Source organism: Equus przewalskii, chromosome 2, assembly GCF_037783145.1.
Source record: "Equus przewalskii isolate Varuska chromosome 2, EquPr2, whole genome shotgun sequence".
Lineage (NCBI taxonomy): Eukaryota > Metazoa > Chordata > Mammalia > Perissodactyla > Equidae > Equus > Equus przewalskii.
In genome coordinates this window covers 24,141,585-24,156,253 of record NC_091832.1, presented here as the reverse complement: position 1 = coordinate 24,156,253, position 14,669 = coordinate 24,141,585, and the positions used below count along the sequence as shown (strand labels likewise).

General features: G+C 40.6%; 2 protein-coding genes across 18 annotated transcripts in view; one reads left to right on the top strand and one right to left on the bottom strand.

The window, feature by feature from the left end:
- The window catches only part of ZBTB8A (zinc finger and BTB domain containing 8A), a 62,049-nt gene extending 57,650 nt beyond the window's left edge, over positions 1 to 4,399 (top strand). For all 6 annotated transcript variants that reach the window (XM_070610378.1, XM_070610377.1, XM_008521865.2 and 3 more), the window contains one exon: positions 222 to 4,399. In XM_070610378.1, coding sequence (XP_070466479.1) covers positions 222 to 554 — 333 coding nt within the window. In that variant the 3' untranslated portion in view covers positions 555 to 4,399. The remainder of the gene's footprint in view (positions 1 to 221) is intronic.
- ZBTB8OS (zinc finger and BTB domain containing 8 opposite strand) overlaps positions 1 to 14,669 on the bottom strand; it is a 77,822-nt gene that overhangs the window by 48,611 nt on the left and 14,542 nt on the right. For 5 of the 12 annotated variants that reach the window (XM_070610389.1, XM_070610383.1, XM_008521862.2 and 2 more), the window contains one exon: positions 11,401 to 12,648. The exons of 4 other annotated variants lie outside the window; for them this stretch is intronic. In XM_070610389.1, coding sequence (XP_070466490.1) covers positions 12,562 to 12,648 — 87 coding nt within the window. In that variant the 3' untranslated portion in view covers positions 11,401 to 12,561. Of the gene's footprint in view, positions 1 to 4,689; positions 6,376 to 11,400; positions 12,649 to 14,669 lie in introns of those variants that run through there. 3 more of the 12 variants (XM_070610384.1, XM_070610387.1, XR_011537474.1) reach the window with 2 other exon arrangements.

Here is a 14,669-nt window from a genome sequence, read left to right as displayed (position 1 = left end):
ATCGTAAAAACATTATAGCCATTATTTAGAGAAAGCTGGTGTTAATATTTCTGTGACATCAATTTATCGCCAAAACCTGTGATCTTTTTCTAAAAACTAGATGTTAATTTAATATTAATGCTTGGCTTTGAACATCTTAAGTTTATGAACCAGTACCTAGAATATCAAACTGTCCTGCTTTTGAAAAATCCTTTTGTTTCACTCTTTAAATCTCTACACAGATTCACCAGGCATGCAAACTAATCTGCAGGAAATGCAAACGCCATGTGACTGATCTAACGGGTCAGGTGGTCCAGGAAGGAACCCGGCGCTACAGGCTGTGTAATGAGTGCCTCGCTGAAGTTGGCATAGACAGCCTCCCCATTGATTTGGAAGCTGAACAGCATCTTATGTCCCCATCAGATGGAGACAAGGATTCCAGATGGCACCTGAGTGAAGATGAGAATAGATCATACGTGGAGATTGTAGAGGATGGGTCTGCTGATCTGGTCATACAACAGGTTGATGACAGTGAAGAAGAAGAAGAAAAGGAAATAAAGCCCAACATTAGGTAGTTGTAATGTGAACCGACAGAGCTGGCATGTCTGCAACTTACACTGACTTTCTGTCTCTCTCCCTTTCCATGGTCAGAGTCTGGTTAACAGATTGATCAGACTGACGTAAAAGTAGTGACCTGATGTAACTTGCATGCTTTCTGAACAGGCCATTGTGTCCATTCTGAACTTTGTTGCCCTAAAATGTGTTGCTGCACTGGGAAGAAAGACCTAGCTTGAGTTGGTATGATGGAGGAACAATTAATCTTCTTACTTTTACTACACAGATACCTTTTTTCTTTTAATATTGGAAGATCTACTTAGCAAACTCTTTTCAAAGGAAATATTTTAAATAAATTTACCACAACCAAAGTTTACGTAAGATAATTTCAAGGTGTTTCAAAAACACATAAACTACCAATATTGAGTTTTCACAGGAGACCAGGTAAGAGCACATTTAAAGGCCTGGCACCCCCCCTGACTGAACTGTTAAGTCTTTCTATTAACTTCAGATCTAAAACAACCTATTGTCATTCCAGTATCCTAAATGTTTTAGGATTATGGCAGAAGACAAATCTAAAATGTTTGAAATTGTTCATTTTTGAAATTTTTTCATTAAGTTAAAAATTACTCTGATGTAGTCAGTATTGTTTAAAAAAAACCCCAAAACCTAAAGTAGAGTGAAGAACTTTTACCAGTTCTTAAGAGTGATTTCTAATGTTTATGTACTGCTATATTATTTATAAAGTGCTCTCTCTCATTTTCTCACCTAAGCAGCAAGGTAAATATTATTGTCTCTGATTTACAAATGAGCAAAGTAAGGTCAGAAAGTTTAAGGGGTGGGATTGGACAGATTTTGATTTTAAACAGTCCTTTTTCAACTTTCTCTCCCTGTGTTGTCTCCTGAAATGGCCAAGAATTGAGGTCAAACCTTAGCAATCAGCAGTAATCATAAAAAGAAGCCTATCAGAATTAGAAAGTGTAAAAGAGAAAGAATTTCATCATCTTCAACAATATATAACATCTTGAAGTAGTTATTCAAATAATCCTAAATAATGTCCCTACAGTATCTATTGACATGTTTTTATGTTATTTATGTGTAAATTTTATATATAAAACTATATGAACAAATTATTCTCTTAAATGCTTTATGCATTTTTGCTTCTCTTGTTTATATGATTTTTCAACAAACTTTTCTCCTAGGATACAAAGTTAAGTTTAAACTCCTGCCCTGTATGAATTAGGAAACATTGCAAAATTACAGTTAAATTGGAGAAGGATTATCTTAATTCTAAAGATAAAATATAAATACCAGAAGAACTGACCTTCATAAAGGTCTCTGCAAGATATCACAATTAAGCTTGATATAATTTAATTTTGATAGGGAGAGGCTCCATGAGTTATACTGTATTTTTTTTTTAGGCTGACTTTTTTTTTTTTTTTTGAGGAAGATTAGCCCTGAGCTAACTACTGCCAATCCTCCTCTTTTTGCTGAGGAAGCCTGGCACTGAGCTAACATCCATGCCCATCTTCCTCTACTTTATACATGGGACGCCTACCACAGCATGGCCTGCCAAGCAGTGCCACGTCCACACCCGGGATCCGAACCGGTGAACCCCGGGCTGCCAAGAAGCGGAACGTGCAAACTTAACCACTGCACCACCAGGCCAGCCCCTATACTCTATTTTTAAATGCCATGACATATACCTCAAGATGATACTTTCTATGTTATTATCTTCTCTTATTCTTTAATGAATGATTGTCCTTGATACCAATTTGTGAGCTAAAATGGTTAATATCTTTAAAATTTTTTATAAATAGATGAATAACCACTTTGTTTTATGGTACTTAATTCTGAGACTTTTTCAAGATTCCCTTGATAGTAAATTTCCAGTTGCTTCAAGACTGGATGATGAGCATGAGTCCATTGTTCTCCCAACATGACTGTTCCTGAATCAGGAGTGTTAACAATTAAGTTGTATCCAAATGAGGGAGGGAACACTTGTCATACTCTCGTCTCACCAGATGATGGTAACATCTTTCAAAATTATAATCTGATTTTTAGTCATTGGAGCCCATAGGAAAAATGACTGATTTGAGCTTTATTCATAGAAATGAAGTAGTGCTTGCATGTGTACACTCTAACGCACTTTAGTCTATGATCTAAAAAATGTTTTTTTATGCTATTATCTTTTGCATGCAAATTTTACATATATTGGCATGAATGTCCACAAAGTCCACTGAACACAGTGCCACCAGCACTTGTAGAGCCTTATCAGAAATAATGCTTTCTCATAATTGTTTATAACAAGCATCAAGCAATCCCCACAAAACAGCTATCAAGTTCACCTAACTAGACAGCACATCTGTTCTATTATTTTAGGATCATAAAAGAACATTTGCGATGTTTGTAAGTTGTAAATAATAACTCCAGTTATCATATCATATATATCTAAGACTTTAGAGACCAGTTCTTTCCTAGAGTGAAACTGTCCATGAATGGTTTCTAAGAAAACCGAATTCTTTGGCTTTTAAATGTGGGAAAATATTACATAGGGGTATAATCTGTTAATATAAGCTTTATTTATGCCAAGGATTTCTTTTTTGAATTTTAAGAAAATAATAAGTTGGTTAGACCAAAGTTTGCTCTTACGGTAATGCTGTTTATCAGCTTCTGAACGCCCTTCTAACGCTGGTCCTCGAGTGTCTGGTTGATGGGATGAAGTTTTGTAAAAATAAAGCACCAGTGCACTTGTGCCTCGTGTGTGGAGGAAGCGTAATGGACTAGATCAGCAGTTTAAAGGCTTTTTTTTTTTTTTTTTACCCAAGAAACCCTTTCTCCAAATGAATTGTTTCATAGAGAAGTTCAGCATTTAAGGGAGAAACTCTAAAATCAGAGGTGCTCTGGTTAAAGCTCCCTGCGAGCCTTTCCCCAGACACCTTTGCAGAGTTCAGGAGCACAGCACTGACAACTGTGGGACAAGGTAACTGAATTCCCTTTCAGCACTGCAGTCTCTCTGCCTTACTCCTCTGACTGTGCTTACGAGCCAGTAACCATAGGGTCTCTTAGAGCTGCGAATCACTTCCTTGGTAGACAATGCTACTTCTATAGTTATCATATCTTAAGACTTTTCAAGAAGAAATTTTTCAATATTGTATTTTTGAATAATGAAATCAAAGCAAACAGTTACTGCTTTTATATGGCCAAGTTACTGCTCAATGGATGAAAAAGTTTGGTGTTTCAGTTACTTATGAACTCAGAACTCAAGTCATTAAAGTTATTTTGCCAAGTCATGCTAAGATATATTGAAACTTCCACTCATATTGTGTTTTTGTATATATATCTATTTTTTTGAGTCCTAAAATTAATGCTGTGGTAAATCACTAAAAACAGTACAGCGTAAGATGTGTTTAACTGGGAAGGGTGATAATAATAGGTACTGGAGGACCAAACTTTAGATTCTAAATGGAAAGTTCTATGTTATTTTATATTGGCGTGGATCAGTATTACTATTTATCATTTATATAGCATTTTATATTTGAAAAGTATTTAATAATTTTTGTTATTCTTTACATATCTATGAAATAGGACAGTTATCCCACATGAAAGGTAAAGAAATTGAGGCAGAGAGTAAAGCAACCTACCTAAGACAACCCAGTGAAACCATGGCAAAAATAGGAATAATTAGAATGATCAAGTTTTCTGAATCCTAGAAGATCAGCTTAATTCACTGAGGTGTGTTGTGTATTATTCTATTTTGTGAGATGACTTTATGCAAGTAACAGTCAATTGTTTTAAAACTGACATTATTGTATGTGGATAAATCCTATACAGAATAAATATTATGTAAAGGACGAGACTTTAATTACAAGAGTTTCCATGGTAAAATTCAGATTATCACAGAAATGGCACTATTTAGCCAGCGGCTTTATATATTGTGAAGTATAATTAATATTTTCTTTTGATACGGGTGTTTCTTTACTATTCATGCTAATGGAACCATGAATAGACCAGGAAAATGAAATCCACAGAGGGATCTATAAACTTCACTTTCTGACATGTTAGCCTTTTCCCTACAGAACTTGTATTAATGCCAACAAGAAGTCAAATATGTTAATAAGCAATAAACCACACACAAGAGAAGCCAAGGGCCTCTTAACTTTTAAAAGCAAATTATTTTGAAATGTACATACTTAAATAGCATGATAAACACTTTTCGCCATCCCTTTTTGTTTTATTCACACCAGCAAAAGCCTTTGGACATTTTATCACCTTTAGATAGGAAACCAGTGACCAGGATAATGCCATCACCTCTTTACCTTTGAGTTTGATTAGATCATTTACAAACAATATTACATTGAATACAGATTATAAGGGACATCTAAGAATTGATTATACTTTGCTTTGCTCTTTCAGATTTCTAGATACTTAAATCCATTACACAGTTTCTTGATGTTCCCATTGGGAAAATCTTTTAATTCCTTATTAATATTATTTACAACTACTCAGTTCCTTTATTAAAGAGTAACATTTTATTCAGCCCATAAGAGAAAAAAAATGGAACATTTCTGCCTAAACCATAGTTCTCAACCTTGGCTGCACATGAGAATCACTTGTGGAGCCTTTAAAAATACAGATGCCTAGGAAAATCAGACTCTGGCAGATGGGCCCTGGGCATAAGTATTTTTTAAAATCTTCCCAGCATTTTTTATGTGCAAAATAGGTCCTCCATGCAAGATTTCCTCCTGTCCTCCCCACATAGAGGCTAGGGATGGGCAGTTGGACCATTTGACCTTCCAGGCCACTGGATCTCAACCCTATCAGTATGGAAAAAATTTTACGACATGAAGCCCAGTCCAAGAAAATATTGATTTTTGTGAAATTTCAAGATACTATGTATGTTTCCTGATTGAAAGTTGTTTTTTTAAAAAAAAGATTGGCACCGGAGCCATAACATGTTACCAATCTTCTTTTCTTTTTTCCTTCTCCCCAAAGCCCTCCAGTACATAGTTGTATATTCTAGCTGTAGGTCCTTCTGGCTCTGCTCTGTGGGATGCTGCCTCAGCATGGCTTTATGGGCGGCGCTAGTTGCGAGCCCAGGATGGGAACCATGGAAACCTTGGGCCACTGAAGCAGAGCACATGAACTTAACCACTCAGCCACGGGCTGGCCCCCTGATTTAAAGTTTAAAAAAAAAAAAGAAAGAAAAAGGAGCCAGAATACACTCTAAGCACTATGGAGCGTAACTGCTACACGTTATAAAGCTATCAATGAATTGAATTAAATCTTTTTTTTTTTAAGATTGACACCTGGGTTAACATCTGTTGCCAATCTTTTTTCGTTTTTTTTTTTTTTTTTTGCCCTTCTTCTCTTCCCCAAAGTCCCCCAGTGCATAGTTGTAGGTCCCTCCGGTTGTGCTATGTGGGACTCCGGCTCGGCACAGCTTGCCGTGCCACGTCTGTGCCCAGCATCGGAACCAGAGAAACCCCGGGCGCCGAAGCAGAGCACGCTAACCTAACCACTCAGCCCAGGGCCAGCCCTCTAAATCATTTTTTTATTCAAGTTAAATGTCATACTAGAGAAGCAGGACTCAGTTCTAAGAGGTGTTATTGAAAGAAGCGTAGAGATGTTATTGAAAGAAGCATTCGGACAAATTTGGAAACAAAAGTAAATTTCTTCTTTACCTTTTCAAGTTATTGTCATTAAAAATTTGTTTTAAAAATAACTTTAAACGACTTTTGAGTACCATGCTCCTTTCCACTTTTAAGGTTATGTTTGCAATTCAAACACAAGTATATTCCTGTAGCAGTATTGTATATACAGACACTCCCTCGCTGTCTCCTGCAAAAGAGAATTTCATCCAATAACGAAGTGGCTCTTTTTTACATAATTCAAAAAAGTTAAATGCTGAAATAAAATAGATACTGTGTCCTTTGTTGCGCATTTGAGTTGACTTAAAGCGTTTTCCCCGGAGGAAAAAAATCCACACGGAACTTAGTGGAAAACGACGCCTGTAAGTATTGGCACCAGATGCTCTAGTATTTTGGGGCCATGTTAAAGAATGAAAGTCTGGGTTTTTTCCTAGCCAGCAGTGACACACTCTCACGCTCAGGCGGGTGACCGGCTTGGCTTTATATTTTATTTTCCGGGATGAGTACACCAGTGGGTGGGATTAAGGAGTAGGACCCTTTGTTTTCCGCTACACTACTTCTCCTGGAAGTTATCGCAGAGTCAGGCAGCTGGCCCCCCGGAGAGACCCCCGACCTACCAGACACCCCTGAGGCTACACTGGGGCGGGATAGAAGTTTTCTGTCCTGCGTAGTGAGCGCCCAATAAGGATCCCACATTCGCGCGGTACCTATTAGATCCCAGCCCTCTGAGGTGGGCACTGGCGCTGTCCCCATTTAAAACAAATAACGTGAGGCTTGAGAAGTTGAATGACCGACTCCAAAGCCACCCACGACTCAGAGCGCCGCAGGGACTCGAGTCCACGCAGGATGCGGTAGCCGGTGCCTAAAACCGCTGCCCTACAACCAGAGGGCTAGTCGACTTCATCCCGACTCTCGGTTAGAACACTGTTGTCCGTGCCACAAAGCGCTTCCCTGCCTGGGGCGTCGCCGAATTCGCCGTCGGCTGCCCCTCCCACACACAGCGGGACCGCGCCCCGGGCCTCGCCGCTCCGAGAGGTGGCCTGGGGGCCAATGAGAGCCTTCGGCGCTCCCTGCAGCCAAGCCAGCAGGAGGCGGGAAGACACCCGGGGCGGAACCTGGACCCTGCGTTGGAGAACGACTCCTGCTCGGGAAGCTACTGCTGGTCACATTCCGCCAGGGGCACCTACCTCGCTGGCGGTCTCAAGTTTACCCAGAGTGCTTGCCTTTTCTTTCTTCCCTTCTTCTTCTTTTTTTTTTAATTGCTTTTTCTCTCCCAATCCCCTCCGTACATAGCTGCATATCCTAGATATGGGTCCTTCTAGTTGTGGCCTGATGAGCGGTGCCATGTCCGTGCCCAGGACCCAAACCGGTGGAACCCTGGGCCACCAAAGCAGAGCGCACGAACTCAACCAATCGGCCAAGGGGCGGCCCCCTCTTCCTTTCTTCTCTTCCTGCCCTCTCTTTTTCAGGGGCTCATAACTCTTTAAGAGAAACACTGAGCAACAAGTGTTTTAACCTGACAGCCCTGCAAAGTAGGTACTATAACGGCAGATGAAGAAACTGGCTTAGAGTGGTGAAAAGAATGGGCCAACAGATAGAGAAAGACAATCTCTGTATGACTCCACTTACACGTGGAAGTTAAACACTGGACAAAGAGAACAGATTAGTGGTTACCAGGGGAAAGAAAGGGGGGGCACAAAGGGTGAACTGGTGCACCTACAGTATGACTGACAAATAATAATACACAACTGAAATTTCACAAGGTTGTAAAACTATCATAACCTCAATAAAAAATAAAATAGAAAAAAATTAAAAAGAAAGAACCAAGATCAGAGTTTGGAAGTTTCATGAAAAACTGGAAGCCTTGGCTCCTATCTTTATGTAACACACACAGAAATATCCACATATTGCAAACTGAGGCATTTATAATGACTTGAGGAACCCCTATCACATGCAGGCAGAGCAATGAAATGAAGCCCTGGAGGAACTTTACATTCCAGCTGGGGAGACAGACACGGCCAATGATGAAGGGAGGTGCCAGGTGCCAGAAGTACGTTTGGGCAGGGAGAGTTTTGTTTTTACACAAAAATGAATATAGATAAAAAGGGTTGTTAATCTCAACATGCAAATAACCTATGTTGATTTTTTTTTTTTTTAAAAAGGGCAATTACAAGCCATGCCTTGACAAATGGAAAGAACATCCAATTAGGAGACACAATGAAGGAAGAAGAAAGTCGGTCAACATAACTGAGGAAAACTAGCAAATAGCTGAGTGCAGGGAACGGAAGTGTGAGAGGAGTCCAAGGCAATTCCAGTCTGGAGAGTGGGCGGGTCAGGGCGCCACTGATGAAAATAAAGGAAGTGGAATTTGGATATGAAAACATGACAATAAGGGTCTCTCCCTAAGAAGCATGTCACCAGGGGCTCTGGAATCAGGAAGACCTGGATTAGGTGTCACTGAAACAGACCACTAAAAGAAGGTTCAAAGGAGGTGTATATAAAGCAACCAGAAGCCAGTTCCCTCGCTCCTTAAAGTGCTTACAACTTCACAGGGGAGTTGCGGCTACATGTATTAACTGACTTAAGGAACTTTACGTAGCAATGTATCAGTAAATTTAAGATGTTGTCTATGTATTTCATTGGAACTGAGAGGACCCAGTAAAGCAGGGATCGAGCAGGTGGGATGAGTCCAAATAACTTCTAAGAGGTGAGTTTCCAGTTACATATATTGAAAAAGGACAAGATTGGCAGGTAAGAATCTGGGCAACAGAATAGACAGATCTACAAAACAGAAAGCAGATTAGGTTGCCTAGGGCTGGGAGGGCTGGGGGGAGGGTGACTGCTTAAAAGGTAGTGTGTTTCTTTTTGGAGTGCAAATGCTCTAAAATTGATTGTGGCGATGGTTACGCAACTGTGAAAATACAGCAAAAATTGTTGAATGGCTGAATTGTATGGTATGTGAATTATATCTCAATAAAGTTGTTATAAAAACAAAGAGAAAAAGAATCTGGGCAAAAATTCAAAGGTAGTTACTGGTGAGTTATTGTGTGAACTTGCCTGGCGGGTGATAGTGGGTGGGCTGAACTGGTACTGAGAGAAGACTCTGGAGAGGCCATGGGAACAAGGATGAAGGCAGAAACACAGTCAGCCAATGATTTGTCTTTCTTCTCACTGTGACACATCCCTTGAATGTTTAATACTGTGAGCTGCAAGGGAATCAGCAAGAGACCATAAATGGAAGGGAGCCCCCTAGAAGGGCAATTGGTTTGTCATAAATGGACAGGCACAGCTTTTGAAAACAGATGCTCAACTCAGATATGGAAGAAAGAAAACTAGATTAACACAGGAAAGACTTGGAGTAGAGAAGCAGGAAAGGAAAAGAAGACAGAAGAGAAAGAAGAGAGGGAAAGGCAGAAAGGAGTAGCTTTGTTTGCCCTTCTTAAAAAACAGAGACTAGCAGAAGGGCACTGGCTACCAGTGATTTCTAGGCCGGCGACACCCGCTAACCAAGCACTGTGCACTTTTTCAAAAATTAAGGAGGAAAAGGGAGCTGTTAGCTTTTCTGCTTGTTCCAATAATAATACCAGCCCTCACTGACAGCATTTACCATGTGTCAGGCACCGTCCTAAGAGCTTTAAGTGTATACCTCTTATTTAATCCTCTCAACAACCCTACAAGTACTACAATCACGAGTTAAAATGAGGATATAAGGCACAGAGAGGTTAAGCAACATGCCCCAAATGGACAGTTAGTCAGTGGCAGAACCAGGACTTGAACCCCAGTGATCTGGCCCCAGTTTGTGCTATTAACCACTACATCCCCAAAATCCTCGAAATAAAAGTTAGCACAGTAGCGTTTAAATTCCACAGCTCCAAGTGTAATTCCAAAATGACTCCCTTTCTCTTCATTTACAAAATAAAATTCTTAACTATCCTAGCAATGCCAGGGACACCTGGTCTGTGAGTAGGCATTACCTCCATTTCAGAGTTGAGGACACTGAGCCTCAGAGAGGTTAAGAAAATGTCCCAAAGTCATAGAGCTAGTGAATGACAGGGTCAAGATTGAATCCATGACTCTACTGTCCTTAAAGTCTATACTTGCAGGTAATTTTCAAAACACATACAGTTGTATATTTATTCGGCAGTGGGAAAAAACAATAGAAATCCACTATTCTCTACGCTCTTGTCCTAAGAAATCATATATTTCTGGAATTTAAGTATTTTTCCTAAATATTAGCTTTTGAACTTTTAGAATAAGTGTCAGGGAAAATGGGACAGTCTTTGTCAGTCATCTTTTTTAATAGAAATAAATATAATTTGGGGGCTGGCCCCGTGGCTGAGTGGTTAAGTTCACGCGCTCCGCTGCAGGCGGCCCACTGTTTCGTTGGTTCGAATCCTGGGCGCGGACATGGCAATGCTCATCAAGCCATGCTGAGGCAGCGTCCCACATGCCACAACTAGAAGGACCCACAACGAAGAATATACATCTATGTACCAGGGGGCTTTGGGGGGAAAAAGGAAAAAATAAAATCTTAAAAAAAAAAAAAAATAAATAAATAATAAATATAATTTGTATTGCATAATTACATCTGACTTGTTTTTACGGAGCCCCATTATATAGCACTGGTGGCAAGAGATACAGCTATGCTTTTTTCCCTAGTCAAGTTTGTACTTTACTTGGCTTAATACATCCCAAGAGCTCTTCTTACTCTGGATTCAGCTCTTCCAGTGCCCTCATGGTAACCCATTGTTCATTTCACAGTCAACCCCCCAAGCAGCCCATGATGTGCAAAGGGGTCCACAAAAAACAGAGCCCCATCTCAGCCCCACCTGAACAAAAGGCAAAGAGGTTCTTCTAGACATTTTTTGCGTGGAGGGTCACAATTCAAATTTACAAAATATGCCTGAGAATAAAGCAGGCTAAGAAGCACACTACCCCAGTGATCCTGCTATGTATTCATGTGAAGAGTTACTGTTGAAACCACAGGCTCCTGGCCTAGTCTTCCTTACCCTTCTTTGTTAAATACCCAGGGAAAAAGAATGCGGTGCTCAGAAAGAACACCTAGAAAGCTCACAGACAATTTCTTCCTTTTAGGTTAAGCTCAGCAGACTATCAGATATTTGGCACCACCCAGTGACAATCTTTTCTCATGTACCTGTGAATAAACAGCAACTTTGCAAACTCTTGTATCACAAGAAAGAATACCTCAATCAAGGAAGAGAGAATAGAATAATGTTGCAAATCAAATGAAAGCAGTTTCATTTTTTAAAAGTTATCTCCTTTGAAAAGTTCAGATCATTTTAAAGATGTTTCCCTGGCCTCCTGTCTTCTTAGAAATGCAGGGCTTAAGTAATTTAACAAAACCTTTTTTTAATTCTCCTTTTCTTCTCTAACTGTATAAATATACTGGCTTTATTATAAAATTACATGCTAGAAGGAAAGACCCATTTGTAAGGGCATCAAATTTTTCTTGTGGGAAAATAGGAAGGTGTCAGTACAGATGCAGTGCTTATAAAAAGTGAGAGAAAGAGAAACTTGGGGTTCTTCCTAGAGAAGTCTTCCAATTGTTCAACCAAGTATTTCTTCTATGAAAACCAAGTAGGGGCCTGGCCTGGTGGCACAGCGGTTAAGTTTGTGCGGTCCGCTTCAGTGACCTAGGGTTTGCTGGTTTGGATCCCAGGCGTAGACGTATGCACTGCTTATCAAGCCATGCTGTGGCAGATGTCCCACATATAAAATAGAGGTAGATGGGCACAGATGTTAGCTCAGGACCAGTCTTCCTCAGCAAAAAGAGGAGGATTGGCGGCAAATGTTAGCTCAGGGCTAATCTTCCTCAAAAAAAAAAAAAAAGAAAACCAACTGGACTACAGAATGGCTCTGTCCTAGGGCAATCTAAAACACAGCCTCTCTTAATGAACATATAGAAAATAGATGTCTTAACCAATTTAGAAGAAAAGCAAACTCCTGGGTGTAGGATTTCTCAAATTATTATTTTTTTCAAACTGGATTCAGTAAGAACACAGAGGCTTGAGTCTCTTGGGTTGCTGCTTACATCAATGCTCCCTTTTGGGACCAGGCTGGAGAGCCTGCATTCCACTGGAAGAGAGGGACGCACCTGCTGTTCCATCAGGAAATTAATAAAGGAGGAACCACACTTGCCACCTGAAGAATTCCTCAAAGTTTGAATATTTGGGTAACACAGATCAAGGCTGTGCTCTGATTTGCCATTTCTGAAAGTCGCACTTTATGTTACAATGTTCTCCTCTGCAAATCTCCATATTTCAACAGATACTGTAGTACAGAATTTAAATCACGGTATCTTCTCAACAGGAAGAGAAAAAACAGTGCTTCATAGGAGTCTTTTTTTTTTGGTATCTTAAATGTCAATGATCACAAAAACTTCTGGCTTCTCTTCATTATAGACCTGCATTGCTGAATATGTAATTGCCTTGACTTCAGTTCCCTAAAGTTGGGGTCAGAGAAAAAACAAATAGGAAAAAAAGGATATTGAAATCAGAATCATTAACTCTAGCAACAATTGGCAGAAAGTCAAAATGTTAATGTTATTCTGAAAAACTCAAAACTCACATAAAACAATTGGTTATCGAATTAGTACAGTATTAGACACTGATCCAACAAAAACGAGCAGCAACACGAGCACAGCAGAAAGAGCACTGAACTGGAGTTAGGAGATGGAATTCTAATCCTGGCTTTGTTTCCACCTGGATATGGAAGCTGTCCGACCTCTCCTTCACTTGTCAAGTGGGCTGAATCAAAGAACACGAAGCTTTCCTACTGTTCGGCTCGGGGCTCCTTCTCCAGACTTCCTCCCTGCAGCCTAACCTGGGTCCTAGGAACTCGGCCTGTCCTCCTTTCCTCAGCTGTCGATACTCCCTCTACCTCGTGGGGCTCTTCTCCCTCACGTGTTTCTGATGTTCCCTGGCCCAGTTTAGAACCACACGATTAGATGTGCTCTTAGTTCCTACCAGTTCGAGAAAAGAGTCTACAATGATTCTGTGCACCACAAAAGGTATCAGAGAATAGCTGACTGGCATTGCTGGCTCTGGAGCACAAAAGAAATTTGAAGATTTCACAGACAATTGAATGGCGCCCACCTTCGCTTGTTCCCCCTCTGTCAGAATCACCTGAAAAAACTACAACCTAAATCAAATTCAGCTTTCTGCCTACAGGAGCACCATGCTAGCTGGTATCACCTTAAATGTATGTCCACAAATCTCAAAAGGCTACTCAGCACTGACCAGTAATCCTACATTTACCACTAAATTCGCTTTCTCATTGTCTGAGCAATTATTTCACATCTTCACCTCGAGCGCCCCTCCTTCCTCCTCACTCTCGATCAGCCGTGCTTCCTCGAGAAAAGAAGAGCCATCAGTAAGAACTGACGCATCTTCCCCATCACACCTACCCTCCGCCTGTACGTGGCCTCACAGTAGCCTCTCCTCCTGTCACAGTGAATGGCCTGTGCCTGCTCATAGCAGAAGGCAGACTTCGCCACCTCAACACTCTATCCCACACCCCTCCTTACCAACTTAAAGTCTTTTGCTCCGAAATTATTCTCTCCCTCTCCAGCATGATCAATTTTCCCGATTTCTAGATTATTTCCACTTAGCACACAAGGGTGCTACAAAACCTCTTCGCTAAAACAAGACAAAACACTTCTACACTCCTCCCCGACTGGCCACATTCCCCTCTAGCTACTAACGTTCTAGCCGTATGTTCCACTTTTCTGCAAACTCTTCAAAAGAACTGTCTCCACATACTGCTTTTACTTTCCCACCTCTCACTCCCTCCCTAATCCACGCCAAGTATTTATACACATCTTTCCACCATTAGTAAATCCATGCTCAAGTCCCAACCCTTATCTCACTCAACCTCTGGGCAGTCTCAAGAGCATTACATATCTGGCTTTTAGGGCACCCCTCTTCTTTTGTCCCCTCTCACTAGGCTCTCCTCCCTCTTTTCCTTTTTTTTTTTTTTTTGCTGAGGAAGATTTGCCCTGAGCTAACATCTGTGCCAGTCTTCTTCTGTTTTCTATGTGGGTTGCCACCACATCATGGCCACCCACGAGTGGTGTAGGTGCACGCCTGGGATCCGAACTCAGGCTGCCAAAGCAGAGCATGCCGAACTTAACCACCAGGCCATGCAGCCAGCCCCCCTCTTTCCTTTTTCCCTTCTTCTCTTCCAAACTTAGTACCCCAGGGCTCAGTCCTTTCTACTACTCTCTCTTCTTTACACTCCCTCCTTGGTGATCTCATCTAGCCCTATGGCTATAAATATCATCTATTCAGTGGTGACTCCTAAATTCATATTTCCAGATACACCTATCCTCTGAACCACAGTCATCCCACAAGCAAATGCCTATTATCTGACATCTCCATTTAGATGTCTAATAGGCATCTCAAACATAATAAGTTCAAAAGAAAATTCCACTGTCATTTGTATTATAAAAATGATTTGTTTTCA